Genomic DNA, 21,644 nt, shown 5'->3' with positions numbered 1-21,644 from the left:
ACCGCGTAAGGCTACTTCTGCTTGAAGTGCAATTATTATGGCAACTGACAGTGTTTGTTTAATGGGAACTTAAATGTTGAGCAGTGAGAAGTAAAACACAAAGTAAAACCAGAAAAAGGAAGGAAAGCATTATGCTACGGTAAATACTTTATTCCATGGTAACAGTATAAATCATATACTGAACTTACTGGAAGCAGACCAAGGAAAATAGTACAAGTTGTGTAAAAACAGTGTGGGAATCTTCACCTGAAAAAAGGTGTTTAAAAATAAAAGCTAAGGGAATGGAGGAAGAACGTGTTTTAGTCTTCTAGCTGCAGCAACCACTCAAAGCTTTTTTCTTTCTTTCTCTTTTGTTTCCTACTGAGATGTAAAAGTGCTGCTGTTTCTGTTGTAGCGTTTAATAGAAGAGTGTGAATTTCATAGGTGGTGCCTTAAGGGACGTGTCCTTTTCCGTGATGATGTAATAATGGAGGGGTAGGGGTGGAAAAAGGGTGGTTATGCTTAATAAGCATGATTAGCCACAAACAGTGACTCTCCACCAGCAGTGCTGGCTCCAGAGGAAACATATTTGCCCACACTGGCCTGGCTGTTAGCCTGTAAGATAGAAAATATGATATTATTTAATGCACAAGAGGACTCTAGAGCATGAGTTTGATGTTAATAATAATAATACAACTCTTTCATATAGCTTTATATTTTAGTTACACAGTTCATATTCAGACATACCAGAGCTCTCTTTACAAACTCTTCTTGGCATGCCTTTCCGTTCTCCTTCTTCCCACCCCAGGCTTTCAGGGCAGAGGCCTGCAGTGCACGGCCATATGAGAAGGTGAGTGCCCAGGGCTTGTGCAGGGGGCACAGGTTCATGGCGTTCAGGTTGACAGAGGCCTCCTCCTCACTCTGACCACCAGACAGGAAGGTAATACCTGCAAAGCAGGTAGAGTTTAGCAACCCAGATTGCAGATCTAATGCAGATTAGTCATAAAAGATTATGTCTAAAAAAGTGTAAAAGTGTGCATATCAGCAAGCGTGTGATGTACTTTCTTACCAGGAACTGCAGGGGGAACGGTGCGGCGCAGGGCAGTAACAGTTGCCATGGCAATCTCCTGGTTGGTGTACTTGTGTGAGCAAGAGTGTCCAGCGGTAACCATGTTGGGTTTGAGCAGGGTACCCTCCAGGTAGACGTGGTGGTCGGACAGGGCCTTGTAGACGGCAGCCAGGACCTTCTCAGTGATGTACTGACAACGCTTCAGGTCATGGTCACCATCAGGAAGAATCTCAGGCTCAACAATGGGGACAATACCGTGCTAGGAAAGGCAAGGACACAAAGACAGGGTAAAATAGGAGCTCATATTCGGAAGGCAAGACCTGAAATCCAAAAGTGAAGACTTTAAAAATTTTATGTTATGCTGCCTTGATAATACTATGACATAGTATTAATTTGGAGAAAAGTTTTTTGAGCTTGTTGGCACATTATGAGGTTTCCTCATTGTGTGTTTTTACCCATGCAGGAAGTATGTGTGTGGCATGATCATATCAAATGCACAAGCAAAAACAGCAAAAATATTTTAATGTTTTTTTAAAAAAAATAGACCCAATAATAGATCTTGTAAAATTCAGTTAAACTGGGTTATCTGTCTGTTGTGTCTTACCATCTGGCAGATGCTGGCATAGCGAGCCAGGACATTGGCATTCTCTATGATAGCCAGTCTTGAGGGCGTGGTGGGGGTGATCTTCAGAACACAACGCCACTTGGCGAAGTCAGCACCATCCTTCTTGTACTGGGCGCAACGCTCATAAAGCCCATCGAGACCTGTTAGGAAGGACAAACATACACAATACGTTAGATAAAGATATTAAAAGATAATTATGTAATACAGATGATGTCTGGATCTTTTCTGTGCTCACCCTGGGTGGTTGTCTCGCCATTGGTTCCTGCCAGGGGGACAACACCTTTGTCGACCTTGATACCCACCACCATGCCTCTTTCTTTGAGGTATTGAGGGAAAGGCTTGCCATCGTCGGTCTTCTGGTACATGGTCTCGTGGAAGAGGATAACGCCACCAATACAGGGGTTGATGCGGTCGTCAGCAGTGAAGAGGAGCTGGCGGTACAGCCTCCTGTTCTCCTCAGTGTTCTCAGCATTGATGCTCTGGAAGCGCTTGGCCACACTGCCTGGAGGTTATAGAAACAGATAAAATCAGATTGACTATAAAAACATAGTATATTATTAGGTGTTGGAAGCCACAGTCTGTCTGCACGTTTGCAGAAATGTTTCAGTTCAGGTCTGAGAAAACACATACAGTGAAACCAGTTTCAACTGTAGCCTAACTGCAATCCTTTAAGCCATAGTTTTTGGCAACTGTTGAGTTGACTGTCCCAAAGAACTGATTGTTAGTATATAGGTTCATTTTCTTACCAGTTGACTCATCTGCGGCAAGGATTCCTTTGCCTGGAGCCACAATCTTCAGAGCAATATCATTGAGCTCCTTCTTTTGCTCAGGAGTGAGGAAAGGGTATGCGTGAGGCATCCTGACTCTTGATATAAATAGAGGGAAGACAAAAATTTGAGAAATTAATAATGAACATGACACAGGGGTTATACATTTTTACAGTGTGCCAAGGCGAAAGGTTATACTGCACTGCAAATCTGCTTTTGAGTGTAACAGTTTCAGGGTATATGTGTGGGAAACTGCTAGATGAAAGGAGCACAGAACATCGGGTTGATTGTGTGAAGGAAGTGGTAAAAAAAAACGAAACGTCTGGCTCATGGTTTTATGTTTTCCTGTCAGACTATCTTTTGCTAAAACAACCCAGACCAGCTTGTATCCTACATGCGACAGCAGCTGTTTAAGCTGTTTAAGATGGTGTATGAGGCGCTCCATGTCACCACGTTAGTTTAAGATGATGCTGAAGTCTGCCAAGTAATTCGTTGATTCAGCTCTCTTGCTTGTATGGCCTGTTTTGTTCATATTTAATCTGCTGTAACCTTGTTGCTGCCTTTTAACCAGTGCTTCTTCTCTTGTCTCTCTACGCTCCATTCTTCTTCTGTGGATTGACTTCTGTCAGATTACATAAAGACGAGTCTGTGTGATCAATCTTTTTACCCACTCTCTTGGACATTGTTCTCCCCACATCTGATTTCTTCTCTCTGATTTATCCTGTCACTCCGTGCCTCGGGTGATTTCGTGTCATTGTTGTTGTCTACCGTCATATTTTCTGTTGTCAGTCCAGGACCCCGATGATAATGACACAACAAAAAGCTGACTGTACAGGACACTTGTAGCCCTCGCTATCACTGCCTATATGTTGTTCTGCAGTTCCTTTTTCTGTATGATCTATCCATCACACTTTGAAAAACATGTCTGCCAGCTCTGGGCTTTTCCAACTCTCAGCACAAATGATCCTACCAGAATTGATTCTTCAATAGAGGTCATATTGAGCTGGTATTAAGGAGAGATGACATGTATTGTCTGTATAGTCGAATAAACAAAAGACAGCCTGTAGTCCAAGCCCATTTTGGTTGACCTCCAGAGGTAAATAAATGGATAGAAAACACAATTAGCATCAGTTTGAGGAGAATGATGACAAATCGTATTTGAGGATCTCAAACTGGTCAATGACAACCTCCTGTTGTAGCTCCATACATCAGCTGATACAGCCCTTCCTCCCACCAGTAAGAGATGACACTCAACTGTTGAAGTGCTTTAAACGGCCAGTGCTGCCAGATGATTGCGTTTATGGATAACCTCATTGATTGTTCTCCATTCAATTACTCCCTCAGAGGTGAGAGATAACTCAGTTAAGAGGCTCCGGCCTTGTAAGAGGTCACTCTGAATTAGGATGTGAGCTTTCTATGCCAAAAAGCTATCAGGCAGATTTGACTTGTAAGCATTTTGACTGCTCTGCGTTTGATTCTTCTAGTGATAGTTTAAGAGAACACTGGGAGCCAAAAAGTCATGCTAATAGCGTTAGGCGGTGGCCCTCCCTAAAAAGAAAGTTAGCAACAGAAAGAAATGGAAAGGAGTGGGAACTGTGGGCCGTCTGAGCTGACGTTTATCTAACGTCCTTGAGATGAGCTGTAGAGATAAAAACAAGAGTCCTTCATTGCAGACCGTCAGCCACAGAGAAAAAACAATGTCTGAATTGTGTCTGCGTGTCCTTGAAGATGCTAAAAATCACAAAAAAAATCTTCTCTGCACTGAGAAGCTTTCAGTTATCTGCTGAATGTGTGCCAGTGTGAGGGAAGCTGACAAGAAGCCAGGCAGTGTTTGCAATATAAGAAAGTGTACTTTCATAGCAGCAATTGAAATATCCTATTTTGTAATCTATAGTTTCCACCCTGGACTCCCTCACCGCAACTTCACAGCACCCCTAATTACAGCTTAACTGTCCCCCATCTTTCAAACCTCCTTTTACTTTGTAATCTGATCGTAGTATCACCTTACCAAAGGTGTAGATGGCATTACACACCTATTTTTCAAGTATGGGTGGTCTTCTCTTCCAGAAGTGCGGCAAACAGACCTTTATGTGTGAAATACATTCAGTGGCTCTTTAAGGAAGCTTTTATCCTGTGTAACCAAAGCCCAGCGGACAAAGTTGAAACAAACAGTGGGTGTCTGTTCAGTCTCAGACTGCACCATATACAGCATGTGTCTGAAAACACTTGCCTTTGCCCTTTTCATAAAGCCCTGGCTCATGACTTCATTTGTGCAGCAAGAAGAGAAGGATGAACCCAGACAGTTTGCGATGAACCTTTTCCACATATCAGTGGAGGTGACAGATCTGTTAGCTGCACATTTTTCACATTCATTCCCGTTCATTGCTGAGCTGAATATTTCGCACCTAATCCATCATGCGCATTAAAACCGAGTAAAGTCCTTCATCGCTGCCGATCTTCCACGAGAAGAAAAAGACAAAGATAAGCGAGAAATACCTATAACCCTATAAAAACATGACAAAACAAAGGACTGAGACTGTGTGATGTTTATAATATCAGCAGAACTTGCAGTTGTTCCTTTAGTATTTTTTAAGATATAAAAGGTAACATAAGTATGGTTGAGCAGGGTCACCAGATTCCTACAAACAAGAAGTAAGAAATCCAAGGTGGGATGGTCTCAGATTTTGACATTTAGTAGTTAAATACGTGCAAACTGTGGGTAAGGGTCTGGCATTGATCATGTCTTGTATTTGCATTTCCAGACTTAAAGCTAAAAGTGTGTTTTTATAGTCTTATGTTATGGTCTTTGCACACTTGCATATTCCCTTTTCCATCCTGATTACTGTTAAAGCTATTATTTCAACTGCTAATCTGTCTGATCATCATCTGTGGGTTTGCATTTAAAGATCAGCACATCTTCTTTTTTAGCCGCATGTTTCTTACATTTACTTTTATAAACATGGGACAGATGGGACAAGGGATAGAAAATGGTCTGCAGCACATCACCATGGCTTTTGAGGGCTGTGAAGAAGTATTTGCCTCCTTCATGATTTCTTTGATTTTGCCAATAAACAAATTTTAATACTACACAAAGATAACCAGAGTAAATACTAAATACATTTTTTAAATAATAATTTAAATTGTTAAGATAAAATAAATGATCCCTTGTGTGAAAGAGTAATTGCCCTCCAAACTTAACAACTAGTTGTGCTATCCTTGGCAGTAACAACTGCCATCAATAACTGGCAGTGAGTCTTTCACATCGCTGTAGAGGAATTTTGGCCTACTCGTCTTTGCAGAAATGTAAATTCAGCCAGACTGGAGGGTTTTCCAGCATACGCAGCCTGTCTAATGTTGTACCAAAGGATCTTAATCAAAGTAAAGACTTTGACTAAATCACTCCAGAACTTTCATTCTGTTTTTTGAATTATTCAGACTTGCTGATGGACTTTCAAGTATGTTTCAGGTCATTGTCCTGTTGCGTATTCTGAGTGCTCTTAAGCTTCAGGGCACAAACTAATGGCCGGAGATTATCCTTTCGGATATTCTGGAGGAGATTAGAATTCATGGCTCTATCAATTACATCACGCATTCCAAAAAAATGTAGTTAATTACAGTGAATTTGTGATTTAACAAGGGATTACTTCTTCACTTTACTTCTTCATTTACTCTGTTTTTTTTTCTCTCCTTCTGCTTTTTTCAGCTGCTCCTAATAAAGGAGTGGCCACAAAGGATCACTGCCTCCATCTCCCCCTATCCCTAGCATCCTGTCACACCAACCCTCTGCATGTCCTTCTTAACTACATTCATGAATGTCGTCTGTGGGCTTCCTCTTTTCCTCCTGCCTGGCACCGTTGTCTACAATATCCTTTGTCTAATATAGCCACTATCCTTCCTCTGCCCATGTCCTCACACACCTCTGTTCCTCTAATGTATTCATTTCTAATCTTGTCCATCCTGGTCACTCCTAGTGAAAATGTTAACACATTCAGCTGCCTCTTGTCTTTTTGTCAGTGCCACTGTCTCCACACCATACATTGTTGCAGGTCTCTCCACCATTTTGAAAGCTTTTCCTGTCACTAATCAACCCTTGCATTCATCTCCACCCACTCCCTGCACTCACTTCTTCACTTCGCTTGTGCATTATATAGCTGACCCTAGATATTTGACCTCATCCACCTTCACTACATTTACTCCTCACATCTTCATCTTTCCATTTATCTCCCTCTCATTCACACACACGTATTCTGTCTTCCCTCTACTGACTCTCATTCTCCTTCTCTCCCCTGCATACCTGTCCTGGTACTCATACATCGGCTCCTGATTCTCACTTCTGATCTTCCTGTTTGATTTGGCCGAGATCTGACATCGGATCCTGACTGGGGGGAAATAAAAGACTACACTATACAGCACTTAAAATCAGAGCCAGTGATCATCCAGCTAATTTATGTAGACAGAAAAAGGCAATGTGTAAATTAAAATGGTAATGATGCTGTCAGGCTTTAAAGGCAGATAAACCAGAACCCTGGCATTTAACTGTCATCTTTTTGATTTTAACAGAAAAATCAAGAAGGAAAATTGCCTTATAATGCATCACATACTCTCTCTCTCCTACACACACACACACACATGCCCAGAAACCCCTCCTTCCCGCTTCAGCCAGTTTGCCTTCCTCTGCTCTAACCAAGCTCCCTCCGTCTTTGGTTCAGCCTGCTGGAGCTACTTTTACATTTAAAACAGTAAGAGCTAAACTCACCCTCAGCTTTTATGTGAATGGAGATGATTATTAACCACTGTGGTGTAATTTTGTGGTGAAGACTGTATTTCTCTGCATACAGGGAGTACCACATCTTGCTGGTTGATGATTCAAATGCTGATCCAGCAAAAGTCTGCCAAAAAAGGTGAGGTGGCTACAATAAATGATGAGTAACTGTGAAAATTGTTTTGAGGGAATTATTACTAAAAGATTGGAATGAATCATTAGGGCACTAGAAAGACCACGAGACTTGACTTTCTCCTGTTTTTTCTTACAATTTTGTTGTGTTTTGATTAAGAAGCTATAATGTTAGATTAGCCTGTTTAGCAAGTTACTCAGCTTTGCTAGCAAGTTCGGTTACCTGGTTGCAGATTTAGTTAGCCGACTATTTTGTAGGTTATTACACTACCGTAATTTCACAAATGTTGTTTGTAATAATTCAAATATTTAAAAAGTGTGTACAATATATTTGGTGACTCCCCCTCCCCCCCCAAAAAAGAAAACCCTATCTGAAACTTTGACATCTTATTTTAGCATTAGCATAAAGTTAGCATAAATCCCTTAAACTCCTGTTAGGAAATTTTTATTTTAGTGCAGCAAAAATATTTTCTTTTTCCTGAATAACTTTTTTTTTTCTAACATGTGGATCTTCTTCAGCAACTAAGAACCAAATTAGTAGTTGGAAGAGCATGCTGTGTGGGTCCAAATATTACTATTTTAATTTAAATTATTTTGTTTAATGAAAGACAGTTTAGTTCTCTAGCTAGGCAAGGCACAGTTATAGGAGCTAAAAACATAAACACAGATATGTGAAAATATTTTTTAAAAAGACTAAAAACCTGTCAGGTTTTCTTTAACTACATAGTTTTAAAAAAATATATTTCTATTTATTTTACAGGCACATGGGGTTTGAAGTCTCTCTGAGTTCTGGTTGGAATAACAGGAAGGATCGAAAGGAATCAAAGCACAAAGCAAGGGGGTAATAAGATTCATCACAATACTGAGAATGGCTTTTTAAATGAATTTGATCCTGTGCTCTAAGGCTGTTTAAATTACTCAACCAAGTAAAATACTAAAATCCTAGATCATAGTTTGGATGATATGACGGCTGAGTGATATGACATAAAGATCATTCATAAGTCGTCTTTTAAAATTAGAGCAATTTTACTGTTCAAGCTGTTTTTTACTCAGACTCCTAACAAAATGTGCAAAACGGCAGCTGCTGTTGCTTCAGGAATTTCTTAATCATCTGTTCACATGAACTAATGCCACATATGCAGCACTGCAGGTACACAAGCATGAGTTTATGAATGAAATTGATTATGTATGCAATGTTACACAATATTAATATAAGCGATATAATTTTATTCTTTATCTTTTTTGAAAATATACAACCCTACGTTTTCCCCTCACATTTAATTATGTGAATAACCACAAATGCTCAGCATATTTTTAAGACAGAGGGTCTGTGTTACCTTATTACCTTAAGGTATTTTATATATTTCTCCATTAATTTTCTTCAGTTTATCCAATTTGGGGACTTTTCCCACTCGTAAAAAAACCAGTTAAAATATCTTTTTTATCACAGTACTTCTCATTTTCCCTTGGTGGAAGTCCAAACCTCTTTACTCGGCCTCAAAATTTTTAATAACTATGAGAACGCCTGCATAGATAATAGCATGTCGTGAATTTTGAATTTAAGAGAAATATTGCTACGCCTATTACACAAGGTATTTCCAGCTGTATCTCAGGATTATATAACCATAATGTACCTGTCTTGACTTTTTCAAGGTAGGTAAACAAACTCTTTAAGCTAGAGGCTCGTGTCCATATCAAACTGTGCGCTTCATGCTGTGTCATAGTGAGTGTTTTGACATCTTTGAGTGGATGGCTCATAAAGTGACCCTGGAAATACCCCGTGGGCTTTGCCTCTTAAAGGCAAGGTACAGAGATAAGAAATGCTGATGGTTTAATTTAGTTTAACTACACCGCTGTTGTTTTCCTTGGGAAAAATACGTGGTCATTATTTTATTTATGTACGTTAGCTTAGACATGTTTTTTTTCTGCCGGCTGTTGTCACTGTTTTCTTCTTTTTTATTCCATCCTCATTAGTTTTGGTGTAGTGCCCCGACAAACCTGCTTCTTGCTTCTTTGATCTTATGAATTCTTGTTTGTTGTTGACTTATTCGCTCTGGGACACAGCGTGGAAGCAATTCTCGTTCTTCTGTCTAAATGCCAGGGCAAGGGGTTGTTAGTTACATTTAAGATAATGGTTTGAGTCCAGGCAGGGAGCATGGGATGCATGCTTTCCCTCCTTTAATTCAGCTTTCTACTGTGTATATAACGTGTATCTCATCAAGAAGAAACGCGCTCCAAAAATAAGAGCAGTCTCAGCAATCTACAAACTTTTAACAGTTCCCTTTTAAGTTAATAGCTGTTGACTGTTTCATGCTCAAAGTTAGATTTTGGGTTGAGCATCACTTTTACAGCTTTGAAGGAAACCACTAACCTTCACATCCACAGCTTGAAGCCTTCTCAGATAGGCATGTACAACCCCAGTTCTTTTACTAGCTGTGTAGGAAGCAGGAGGCGGCGGGTCTGGGTCTGGGAGACATCTGGGGAAAGCTTTCAGTGTGGCACTATAAGTAACCGGGGGCGTGGAGCTGTACATTTAGGGACTAGGTGGCTTTACATGAAGACATAACTGTGAGGTTTATTTTCTTGTCCTCCCACCGTAGAATTAAGAGATTTTATGGAAGCAAAAAAGTGTTGACAGCAGGCTCTGGTCTGGTGCATATGTGTTTAACAAATGTGGATGGCGTGTTTATCACAAAGTCTGGCCATAATCACAGAAAGGTAATTATCTAAACAGATGTTCATTCACACCTTTCTTTAAGTGTGAAAATACGGCTCTGTTTTTTATTTTGAAATAAATATTTTCGGATTGGAGGATTGCTGATCATCAGACCCAAATATGCTCCTTAAAAATCTTTTGCTGAGGAACCTTTTATCAAGACCCGTGGGAATAAAGCTTAAATATAAAGACCCAGGTTCTCTGTTCAGATTAGGGCTGTGATACAAGTAAGCATAATGAGTCTGTGTTGAAGCGGCACTGAGTCCCCATTACTCTGTTTGACAAGAATCTACAGTTTTCCTTGTGATTTTGATCATGTAATATACTGAAATGTCTATTGTGCTTGAGTGTTTGATTTAGTGCAGAAAAACACATGGATTTGATGCAAAATGCAAATAATATTGGGAACCTCTCATCAAAACGGAACTCTCAAGCTTAAAATATTCGGAATATTTTGAGTTATTTTTGCTTCATTCTTTGCTTTGAGTCAAGAAGATCAGTTAAAACTATTGTATATGTATCTTGCTATGCTTAAGTGAGACGTGTGCCTACATTAATTACATTAGGTTGTTGTTTTTATGTTTAAATTTGCTGTACACTGCATGCGTATCCTGGCTGATCATGAGTTAAAAAATGAGCAATGTGAAGGATTGTCCCAGTTTCATGCCGTCGGTAAGGTTCGTGTTTGGGTAGTGGTGATACTGTGCTACTGGGCCTCCAAATGGTACATTACACAACATGGCCAGATGTGCAGGTTTGGAGGGCACGTGACTCTTAATGAGACATTCAGAACTTCTTTTCTTCATGGTGAGACATTAGGAAGGAAGAATATTGAGTCTTATGTTAGCAGCTGGACATTTTTTTAATGTGTCATACTTACTGAATGTGACAGTGTGTCACTGTGTTTATTATTACATAGCGTTAGTGGGAAATTCTTCTGGCATGGAATCAGTATGTGTGTGTGCGTATAGAGCCCTGCATTTGAACTTGTATAATAAGTGGTGTATATTATATCACATTTTATCTGGGCTGTTGAAGTGACGCATTCTGAAAAATAAGGAAAACCTCTAATTGTCTCAGTTATCAGCATATTTGTGAGTGAATTGCTGTGTCATTCAGTGTACAATGATATAAAACAGCCAAAAGCTTTGGCAGCTTTCTAAAAAGAATATTCTTAATTAATAATCTTTTCTGAGAACTACCTATAACAAATACCATGTCAGAATCCATTTCTAAGATTATATCAACATCAAAACTAAAAGCTGATTAAATTAGAACTATGTAAAGTTGAAATTGACATAGTTCGTCATACTTGGAAGTTTTTACCCCTCAGTTGTAAAAGGCTGATGAGGTATTGTTTATATTCAGTTACACACACTCAAAATACACTGACAATTCAATTCAATTTTATTTATATAGCGCTAAATAGGGCTGTTCGATATAACGATATATATCGGATGACGATATAAAAACGTCTATCGTTTCATTTTATGCTATCGTTTGTTTCGTGGTGTCGCAAAATAAACTGTTTACGGCAATATTTTTTCATCGTTTTGATGGTCACTGTAGTGACTATATTAATTTCTTAAAGTTCTCTCTTTCTCTTATATTTTATATAACCACACTACGGATGGACAAGCGCCTGTTTTTATGCGTTGTGGTTAGTTAGCAACAACGACGGTAACAGCGTCGCGTGTCCGCTTGTTTATGGTCCACATAAACCTTTCACAATAAAGCTCAATATCCTGTTGAGACTTTTCAAAATAAACTGAATCACGTGAAAGAGCAGATTGTTTACGGATGAGAATTAAAAAAGAGCCGCCAGGTGCTAAAAAATAGACCTTAGACTCAAACGTTAGAACAGGCTTTTCCCCGCAGCACGCCGTGTAATAAATACTCACAAAGATAACAGCGGCCTTTACAACTTATGTCTAAAAATGTATAGTTTCATGCATCGGTTAAAACACTCGACTCCAGCTACATGACGCGCAGCTGGAAACACTTCCCGCAAGACGAGCTGCCCGAGAATTTACAGAAAATGTTACATTTTTGTGATTTCTATCGTTATCGGGACGATAGAATTCTTATATCGGGATATGAGAATTTGGTCATATCGCACAGCCCTAGCGCCAAATCACAACAACAGTCGCCTCAATTAATTATTATATTCAAATTATGTATGAAGCATGTAATAGTCACTTGCAGCGTGGTGTCCTGAAGATTACAGATGAAAGATATAGTGCCTTAACCCATTTGATTTGTCTTTTGATTGATTGATTTTTTTGTAATTTATTTTCTTGTGACATAAATGAACCAAGTAAAGATAAAGCTTTAAAGAATTGCTTTTTTGATGAATGCTCTATTCAGCGTGGTAAAATAAATTATTCCATATATCAGCAGTTCTCAGTCACAATCTCAGTCATGTTCCCGTGTCACGTCTCTGTCTCCTCTTGTCATGTACAGTTACAAGTAGTAGAGCAGGAGCTAGATTGTTTGTTTGAATACAAACTCTTCTTAGGAAGCCTCTAAAGTCAGGCACATCACATGCAAAGTTTGCCCCACAGAAGTCTAGATCTTTAAAACTTTACTTACTTTAGGCATCTGCAGCCCTAGATTTGAGCAGATGGGTGTCTTCGGCTTAGAGGTTTTTTGGGGTTAGGTAGAGTATTTAGTAGTAGTGCATAAGTGAAAAAAAGTGCTCGTCTCCTTTTCTTCTCTTTACCCACATGTCCTGGAGTTAGATGGCGTCCCTGAGCCTGGTTTAACCAGACATCTCTTCCTGTAACAGGAAGCTCTTCCTCACTGTTGTCACCAGGTGCTTACTCACAGGGGATTGTCTGATCTATTGTGTTTTCTCTCTAATATTGTAGGCTCTTTACTTCACGATAGAAACCACTTTGAGACAAAGTTTGTATTGCTGGCACTATATACACAAAACTGAAATTAATTTAATTGAAAATAAAATTTTAGATTTATATTAAAACCTCTTAAAAAAGCTGCCTTTGGTATTTACAAGTTGCACTGTCAGTTTTGTGACTGAAAGGCGTGGACACAGGTATTTTTATGGCTAGCTTTATTGCAGCCTTCCAGAAATTTTAGGAGGAAAATATTTAAATGACTCACACAAACAGGATTTACTAAGGTTTGCGGCACACAGTTTACTATAAATTGCACCAACTTTAACACAAAAAGGCCTGTCTTAGTTTTTTCGCCTTATGTGGTTGTGATAGCTGCCGGTGGGGGTTTTGAAATTGGAGATGTTATCAGAACTAGTGGGTAATTGCCGATTGTGGATGACTCAAAGCTGTGAGCACGGCGCCAAAGTTTTGGCTCTCTCCTGTAGCTCTTCACGGAGTTTGGAGCCGAGTCCCACATATTTCTGGTCTTCAGTAATACTGGTATATTAATGTAGCAGAACTGACTGAACTGAACTTGACGTGGGGTATTGGAGGGAGGGACGAGAAAAATCTCAATAAAAGATGCGTACGAGGATATAACTTGCATCTTCATAGGCAGCCGGGTTACAAGTGACCAAGTTACTGTGAGCACAGACGTTTGCATTTTTTTCAGGCTGTTAGTCACATTTCTACACAGAGATCAGTACACATGTCTGTGTATTTTATCTCAGAAGTGCGCACACAAAAAATGACTTTGTTGTAGTCTTTTTTCTCCCCCCCTTCCCTTTAGAGCTTCTCTTTAGATCTTGGAATTCAGTTGCCTCTCATTGACTGAAATCTCATGAAACGTCATGCTATTTCAAAACAGGTCTGCCTGTTTTTGGCTCATTAATTTGTTCTACTCTCTGCCAATTGCTGATCACCATTGAAATGAACTGTGTTCTTTTTCCGTACCCATCAAAACATTTTTTAATTGCAATATCATGCTGATATGTACTGCTTAGTACATTTGGGTCTCAACAGCTTACATTAATATGATAAAATGGTGTCATTATTGAACATCAATGAATGGCTTTACTTCAGCTAAACTTAAATGTAAATTATCATTGGATTAGGGATAAAAGGTTAATGCACATATACTTGATTTTCAGCACTTACGCCAACATTAATTTCTAGCAATTAGATTTAAGAAAATGATAAGTCAGTGTTTTTATCCATTTCTAACACATATTTAAAATCTACTTTGCTTACTTTGAATGCCTAAGCAGCACTTACTGCTCTGTGATCCACACTCTGCTGTCATGATTTGTCTGGCCGGACTCAAATGCAGGACTCAGGAATGAAAGTGCGGTGAGTTTATTTACAGTGCTGGTGTAGATAGTGCTATATACAAAGTCTTTTTGAAGTGCTCGGTTTAAGAGTCCAATATGTACAAAATCTAATGGAAGGAAGGTTCTGTGAATCAAAATCCCCGAACAGAATCTCCTAACTCCGCCAAGTAACAAACAGTCTCGGAACTCTGCTGGGACGTCCTAAGCACATAGAGAAGCACATTAGAGGTCTTCGGCCAGTTCACAGAGCCTTACAAAGAGACAAGATGAAGAATACCACAGTTAGATAACACTCAGGTGAATTCTGAAGGTCAGGTCCTACCTTAAATAGCAAACAGGTGAATGGCCGTTTTCTGTGTGAGAACAGCATTTTTATATGCATCTTTTTCTGCATTGTGTTATGTATTTCATGCAGCTAGTAATATCAGATAGACAATATATCAATCAGACTTTAATGCGGAGTGCATTCATTACCATAATAGGCAAATAAATATATTGTATATTGTTGTAAATTAACAAATCAACGTTGAATGGCTTTTAGTTTTTAAGGTGTAATATAAATTACGATGGCAATTACACTTAGGCGTTCCATCTGCTTCATTACTCTTCCCTTTGTGTACTAATATTGAGGATGTGTTTGGACATGAGCTACAAGGCACAGCTATCATTGAAGGATGAAAGTGTTGTTATTGTGAAAAAATACACTATTTGATTACCATGTATAGGAAAGACAAAGTACTTGCCTGTGATTTATTTCGAATCAGGAGGTAGGTGTGCATTCTGCAGAAGAGCTAAGTGCTCATACCCATCTGTGCAAACAAATGGAGCTAAACAAAACACATAGTGAGTACAGTAGAAGAGTGTGTGGCGTCTTTATATGTAAAATAAAAGCTGAGCAATTCATTCTACGTGTCAGGAAAAAGAGAGACAAATTGAGAGATATACAAAAATGGAAAAGAGTAAGAAATCATTTTTTTCCTACTCTGTATTATCAGATTCTGGCAAGAAGAGCTCTGTGCTGAACTTAGTTTGTCTTCAAATTGAAAATAATATGTCAAAGGCAGGAAAAAGTGTGTTAGTTATGTACATTTGTAATCCTGGAGGGCATGTCAAGAGCATATGTGTCAAGTCCTGTTCCTCAGAGTATCCTTTTGTCCTTCAGGTGGATGTACAGCAGTGAGTTAAACGAATTTGCTTGCATTATACAAAGTTTTGGAACTTTTTTATTTGCTTTTTTTGTTTCAGGAAGCTCATTTTATCTTTAATGCACATATTGTGGTTGTATTATGTCAGTAGCACCATGGTTGACTATATGTTTTCAAATAGAACAATAAGCTAAATTGCAGTAAAGGTTATAAGGAATGTGTAAAAAACCTTTGTGGCCTTATTCAGGCCAAAGTGTAATATATATATGGCATGCACAATGTTTAATTTTCTGAGCAATTCCACCTCCTTTTAGAAGATCCCTGTAATGGCTTTTCATGTGACCTGTAGCACTAATGAAAAATGCCAAGTTAACCAACCGATAAATCTATGTGAGAAGACAGTGTGCCGTCACTCCCTAAACCATGTTTGATAGAAGTAGAAGTAATGATGTTTCTTTTTAGTTTAGGACATAGAAAAGACAGGGAGAAGGATTAAAAGGGGAGCAAAAGAGACAAACTGGAGCACAGGCCAGCAGGGGAATGGGGGCAGCCATACTCGGTTATGGTAGAAGCAGCGAATCCTGGAGGGAGTAAACCTTTAGTTTCTTCTTTTGTCTCTGACTTCATTTGTTACCCTTGGCAGCTCGAAAAGAGATGACATAACCACCTTAGTGTTCAATGAATCAATGTAGATATTTGCCTTTTAAGTTTGCATGCATGACCCAAAGCTTTCTGTTCTCTCCACAGGGAGTAAGAGGACGTGTATGTTGCCTCTTGCTGTAGTTTTTCCACCACTACCATGAGCTGGAGTTTTCTGACTCGCCTGCTGGAAGAAATCCACAACCATTCTACATTTGTGGGCAAGATCTGGCTCACCACTCTCATTGTTTTCCGCATTGTGCTAACAGCCGTAGGAGGAGAGTCAATCTACTACGATGAACAAAGCAAGTTCGTCTGCAACTCAGCACAGCCAGGCTGTGAGAACGTATGCTACGACGCCTTCGCTCCACTCTCACACGTCCGCTTCTGGGTCTTTCAAATTATCCTGGTGGCCACCCCTTCAGTTATGTACCTGGGCTACGCTGTCAACAAAATTGCTCGGGCAGAGGAGAAGGCAGAAAGTGGGGGAGTGAATGGATTTGCCCAGAAGAAACCCAAGAAGCACTATCTTGCAGGCAGAAAGCAGCACAGGGGCATTGAAGAGGCTGAGGATGACGACGAGGAAGACCCGATGATCTATGAAGTGGCAGAGGTGGAGAACGACGATTGTGAAGCAGAAAAGGGAGGCAGCTGTGATAGAAAAGAAAAAGCCAAAGTACGCCATGATGGGCGTCATCGTATCAAAGAGGATGGATTGATGCGCCTTTACGTCGTCCAACTCCTGTTGCGCTCCTTGCTGGAGGTTGCTTTCCTCTGTGGTCAGTATGCCCTCTATGGCTTTTCCGTTCCTGCCACCTACGTATGCAAAGACCAGCCCTGTCCTCATAAGGTGGACTGCTTTGTGTCGCGACCAACTGAGAAGACAATCTTTCTCCTCATCATGTACACAGTCTCCCTGCTCTGTCTAGCACTCAATATATGGGAGATGCTTCACCTGGGCATTGGCACCATGTATGAGATAATACACTCCCGCAAGACGGAGCTCCCCAATGAGGAGCTCTACGGGCTGGCAAGAGGACAAGGCCGTCTTAACGAGGTGAGATTGAGTGAGGAAGACTACAGCTCTTACCCATTTTCTTGGAATGCACCAGCGCCTCCACCTGGGTACAACATCGCCGTCAAACCTTCTCTAGGGAACCACAACCAACCACTACCCATCACTGATCTCACTAATGCCAAGCTGGCATGTCAGCAGAATCACGTGAACATTCCCCAAGAGGAGCGTCAACAGAACGGCATTAATGATGAAAACCAGTGCAGAGTTGGGAAGGGAGATGCACCCAGGGCTGTTCATAAGGACAGCGGTAGACCTCAGAAAATCCTGGAGGGTGATAATCAGACCTACATCCAGCTGCAGAGCCACACTAACAACCGCAGCAAGCCCCACCGTGAACGTAAACACCGGCAGACCAACAGACACGCCTCCAGCAGGGCAGATACAGACAGAGGCAGCAGCAGCACCAGCAGTAGCAGCAAATATGGAGTCATAAAGGGTTCAGAGTGGATTTGAAACACGACTATGTAAAACAGCTTAGCTATTTAGCTCAGTTCAGTGAAAAAGCTTTGTATAGCAGGAAAATAATATCTTGAATACCTTTTGCGCTAAGATTTTGGTACCCTGTTTTTGTTTACCTTCTTTAAGCAGAGACTTTAATGCTGCAATTGAAAGTGCCTTACTTAAACCATCTAAAAGCAGCTTCATTCAAACTGAGCAACCCTTTATGTTACAGAGTTAATGTTTTTTTCATTGCCATCCACAGTTAAAGATTTGAATAATTTTGCTCATGAATATTCAAAATTGTTCTTCAGTTTCTTTTTGGTGTAGATCGTTTTCCCACAAGCAACAAAAAGGCTGTTTTCACATATGTACTGCAGCCCTAAACCATATCAATCATTAGATATTGTCTTTAACATGCGAGTTCTCTAGTAAAAAATGCATGATGTTTAATTGTGCAAAATCAAGAATAGAGAAGCGAATATTCTGCTGAGTTCACAGGTAATGAGTGGTCATCCTGTTTCCTGCCTCCTGCACGCTGTAGTCAGGCAGTGCCCTCCTCACGACCACAGGGAGTTTTTCTGATAGTCTAAATGCAGCTGACTGGAATGTCCTGCTGTCTGTTTTATGTAAGTTAAAACAACACTTGTCCTGGTCTAATTCTGATGATTTGTTTTTAGAAGTTGTGTTTGAAAACAGCTGACAAAAAAATAACAGACAGTATGTTTCAGCTGGTAATTTCACCATATTTTCTTTTGGTATTTTAAAAGCATTCCCACTATTTTTTTAGAAAGAAAAGAGAAGTTTTCGTTATTGTTTCGAGAGGCAAGTTTAAAAAAAAAGTCATATATTATAGTACAGGTATTACCTTTTTTTTAACATACTTTATTTTTTCAACCATTCATCCAGTAGTATACATTAAAAAGAACGAGTGTATCAAGCTTTTTATATGCTTCATTTGTTTCTTTCTTTTATCAATCTTTTACTTGGATTTCCATATTTTCAGTCTGAAAGGCCATTTGTCATTTGTTGTTACTGTGTTTGGTTTTGTTAAAAAATATTTTTAGGAACAAAAAGTGCATGTTTTGAATAAAGAGTTTGTATTTGTCTCATAATCTTTGTCTTGTTTTCAATGGTTTGATTGTCAGTCTAGAATGAAAACTATATTATTAATTTAATGCTGAATATTTGAGCATGTGGGTAATTTACACTGGTAGTCAGCTTAAGCTTGCATTGCCCTCTGCTGGGCACAAAGAGGGAATAATATAATAGTTCTATGTCTCTTTCAGTGGGATCCCTGTAGATAAAACTTACCAAAATTTTTCTGTGTCTATATTTGAAATCTGTCATATATTGGAAGTTTTTTGAAAGAAAAACTCATCACTGAGAAATCTAATATATTTTGTGGTGAAATATTTAGTTTATGGCTCCTTAAAACTAACATGGCAAGTAGAATTTAACATAGTCAAAAATGAATCTTGGGGATTCTCTCTGGAAATGTGTTTAACCAGTGATTGTAGTTTTCTGTAGTCATTGTGTTTGACCCGCTGATATGCTGATAATCAGTTGCAATAAGTGTCAGATCAAGCATCAACTAAACAGCTAAGTTGCTTTTCATTAATTGTTATTGTCTGTTTTCTTGAATTTCATAAGTTATTTGTCTTATTTTCTTTTTCAAGGGCCAAAATTGATAACCAGGGTGCTTTTGTGTTGGGTTCAGGAGACTGTACCAGTGACTGTAAGAACCTTACCATTAACTCATAATATATTTCATATATATTAAAAGGTATATTTGAAAATGAAAGCCAGGGCTCACGTTTCAGTCAACAGGTTATGTGGAGGGCAGCGTCAGGAGCAAACAGTCTTTTCTTTTTTGACGTCAGTGCTAAATTAAAATGGGAAGGCGTTTCAACTTTTGATTTCACACTGATTGAAAAGCACCTGAAGGCAGCGTCAGACCGGATGTTACGCCGTCTTCATGTCCGCACGTCCTCCAGTGTTTTTGAAAAAGCGGCGGTTACAGCTTCGCCGGCTTGTTGACGAAGCGATAGCAGTTTTTTTTTCCGCTTCTCTCCAGCACAGGAACAAAACACAAGTAAGCCGTATTTCTTTTCTCTTTTTTGTCACAAAGAAGGAGAACATGGGTTAAATTAGCCGACATTGAATGGTTTCTGGCTGTTGTTAGAGAGAGCTAACCTCGCTCAAGTCGGCTAAAGCTAACTAGCAGAGTGGCTAGGCTGAAACTTGAACTGCGCAGTTGCGTTTTGGTGGTAATCTTACGTGACCGAAATTTAAACTGCTGCACTTCAAAAAAATATATCGTAAACATAGTTGCTAGAAAGCTAATTTATACTCTTGCCGGTTTTGTAACTTAAAAGCTTATTTGGATCTTGACAGATGTTCCTTTAATTTTTGTAGGCTCCTGGTGCTTGTGACAGCCTTTACTGCACCAGGATCATGCAACAGCAGCAGTATTCAAAAGAACGTGGATATGGGCTCCTGGGGAAGCTGTGTCTTGGGCCAAAAAAGCTGGAGGGAAAGACCTTCTACCTGGACAATGTGAAGAAACAGCCAACAGTCCTGCTTTTGGAATCCATCTCTCTTTTTGGAGGGGTAAGCATATGTTAAGATAGCCTGCCAGTGGAACCTTTTTTTACAGGCGCTTAAAAGGCTGTTGTTTAAAGGCTGTCGCATTGTATTTAAAATATATCTTCAAAGGTGTCTGTAAGAAGACAGACACTTTTTGATATAGATGACAAAAGCATCAATCTTGAGTCTTTTAAACCTTTGAATAATGGATTTAGTCTTGAATTCTGCACGCATACAACCCTAATAACGAATATATTGATCGTCCTCACTGATCTGATCTTTTCTTTTGTATGTCATTGCCTGTACTCGTGTCTGTTTTCTTTAGAAAACAAAGTATTATTACTGTTGATAAACACTTGATAAGTCCAAATGGTCAGTGAACACTTACAGTACATCCACTGGACTGAGGTTAGATTTTGCATTCATCAGAAACTCACATGGATATTGTTTTAATATATATATTTTTTCTTTTGAAGAGGGTCGAGAGTTTTCTACACAAGGATGTAAACTTTGTTGTGACTGGAAACAAAGAAGGCCTGGACAAGAAGAGTATTGTTTCCAAGGGTGGGGCAAGTCAATCAGCCCAACAACTAATTAAGCAGCGGGACAACGGCCTCATCAAGCAGCGACCTGGAACTCCCAGGCCAATGGTACTTTATCTCCTTTTATCACTTTCAGTCAGGCTTTTGGTTAGCTATCAAATACCACAAATCTATTTTGGCAGATGATTTACTGCCCTGAAACCTGGAAAGCTACTCTGAAAACATTCTAACACAATATCACTAAAAAGATCAAACTCATTAGGCATTCGTGTAAGTTAAAATGAACTACACTGTATAACTGCACTGCATTTGTGTCTATAGGCTTGCAGCAGTCGAGGGAAAGCGCTGCTCGAAAAAGCCATTCGCAACAATGTAAGTCAATGAAGACAAAATTCTCTTTATAAGTACTGATGATGTATTTTGATATTTTAATTCTTCATGGTCTCTTTTTTTGATGAATCTGCCTTGTAGGAACGACTGCAGGGAAGCAGTGTTTTGTCCAGTGCTCGATCATGGGGAGTCAAGATTTTGCATGTGGATGGTATCCTTTTGACTAAATTTAATGGAATTTCACAACACACCATGATTAACATGCAGTGAGCCTATGCTCACAGCAGATGGCATTGTGTGATTGCTCATGTTTTCGTGTATGCTGCTATTTTAATGCGGCTTTTAATTGGAGTTGTCTGCTGTGTACCAGTTTGTGGCTGTTTATCTTGTCCAAGGAACAATCAGAAACTTGGCAAAGCGCTACATCAAATCCAGACTGTTCCTAAAGTGGCTGGACTTGAACTATTGTGTTATTTTCAGTACTCAAAAGTATCTTTTTAGGAGAGATGTCTACAGTGTCCTTTGTACTTTGTTTTAAACTCAGTGCCCAGATTAAATAAACATTATTTGTGTTTTGCACATTGAAAGTTGTTCCTTAATGTGTT

At 39.4% G+C, this 21,644-nt stretch overlaps 3 protein-coding genes across 4 annotated transcripts; 2 read left to right on the top strand and 1 right to left on the bottom strand.

Moving 5' to 3' along the window:
• Positions 1-129: 129 nt before the first annotated feature.
• On the bottom strand, positions 130-2,558 carry aldoab (aldolase a, fructose-bisphosphate, b). The gene is made up of 6 exons (XM_005749244.2): positions 2,420-2,558; positions 1,909-2,175; positions 1,653-1,813; positions 1,049-1,307; positions 727-926; positions 130-594 (listed from the first exon to the last, which is right to left on the bottom strand). Exons 1-6 carry the CDS (start codon positions 2,529-2,531, stop codon positions 502-504), a joined length of 1,092 nt encoding a protein of 363 aa, XP_005749301.1. The 5' UTR covers positions 2,532-2,558; the 3' UTR covers positions 130-501.
• A 4,540-nt stretch (positions 2,559-7,098) lies between these two features.
• On the top strand, positions 7,099-18,681 carry LOC102206914 (gap junction gamma-1 protein-like). Of its 2 annotated transcripts, XM_005749242.2 has the most exons (4): positions 7,099-7,179; positions 7,279-7,341; positions 8,095-8,175; positions 16,171-18,681. In XM_005749242.2, exon 4 carries the CDS (start codon positions 16,223-16,225, stop codon positions 17,591-17,593), a length of 1,371 nt encoding a protein of 456 aa, XP_005749299.1. In that variant the 5' UTR covers positions 7,099-7,179; positions 7,279-7,341; positions 8,095-8,175; positions 16,171-16,222; the 3' UTR covers positions 17,594-18,681. The 2 variants fall into 2 exon arrangements, with proteins under 2 accessions (XP_005749299.1, XP_005749300.1); XM_005749243.2 differs by lacking the exon at positions 8,095-8,175.
• Positions 18,682-19,485: 804 nt separating this feature from the next.
• On the top strand, positions 19,486-21,309 carry LOC102198309 (protein DBF4 homolog B-like). The gene is made up of 5 exons (XM_005749305.2): positions 19,486-19,673; positions 19,997-20,191; positions 20,644-20,817; positions 21,031-21,081; positions 21,181-21,309. Exons 1-5 carry the CDS (start codon positions 19,557-19,559, stop codon positions 21,307-21,309), a joined length of 666 nt encoding a protein of 221 aa, XP_005749362.1. The 5' UTR covers positions 19,486-19,556.
• Positions 21,310-21,644: the final 335 nt, after the last annotated feature.

The sequence above is a fragment of the Pundamilia nyererei genome, unplaced genomic scaffold (assembly GCF_000239375.1).
Source record: "Pundamilia nyererei isolate P.nyererei 1_Seehausen unplaced genomic scaffold, PunNye1.0 scaffold00240, whole genome shotgun sequence".
Lineage (NCBI taxonomy): Eukaryota > Metazoa > Chordata > Actinopteri > Cichliformes > Cichlidae > Pundamilia > Pundamilia nyererei.
This window is presented reverse-complemented; position numbering and strand designations above follow the sequence as displayed.

Excerpts from the sequence above, each read along its gene's own strand:
- aldoab (XM_005749244.2), bottom strand. The coding sequence starts at position 2,531 with ATGCCTCACGCATACCCTTTCCTCACTCCTGAGCAAAAGAAGGAGCTC. Across the intron at positions 1,814-1,908 it reads TGGCGAGACAACCACCCAGG|GTCTCGATGGGCTTTATGAG; the intron begins GTGAGCACAGAA and ends CCTTCCTAACAG. Across the intron at positions 927-1,048 it reads CGTTCCCCCTGCAGTTCCTG|GTATTACCTTCCTGTCTGGT; the intron begins GTAAGAAAGTAC and ends CCTGCTTTGCAG.
- LOC102206914 (XM_005749243.2), top strand. The coding sequence starts at position 16,223 with ATGAGCTGGAGTTTTCTGACTCGCCTGCTGGAAGAAATCCACAACCAT.
- LOC102198309 (XM_005749305.2), top strand. The coding sequence starts at position 19,557 with ATGTCCGCACGTCCTCCAGTGTTTTTGAAAAAGCGGCGGTTACAGCTT. Across the intron at positions 19,674-19,996 it reads AGCACAGGAACAAAACACAA|GCTCCTGGTGCTTGTGACAG; the intron begins GTAAGCCGTATT and ends TAATTTTTGTAG. Across the intron at positions 20,818-21,030 it reads CTGGAACTCCCAGGCCAATG|GCTTGCAGCAGTCGAGGGAA; the intron begins GTACTTTATCTC and ends TTGTGTCTATAG.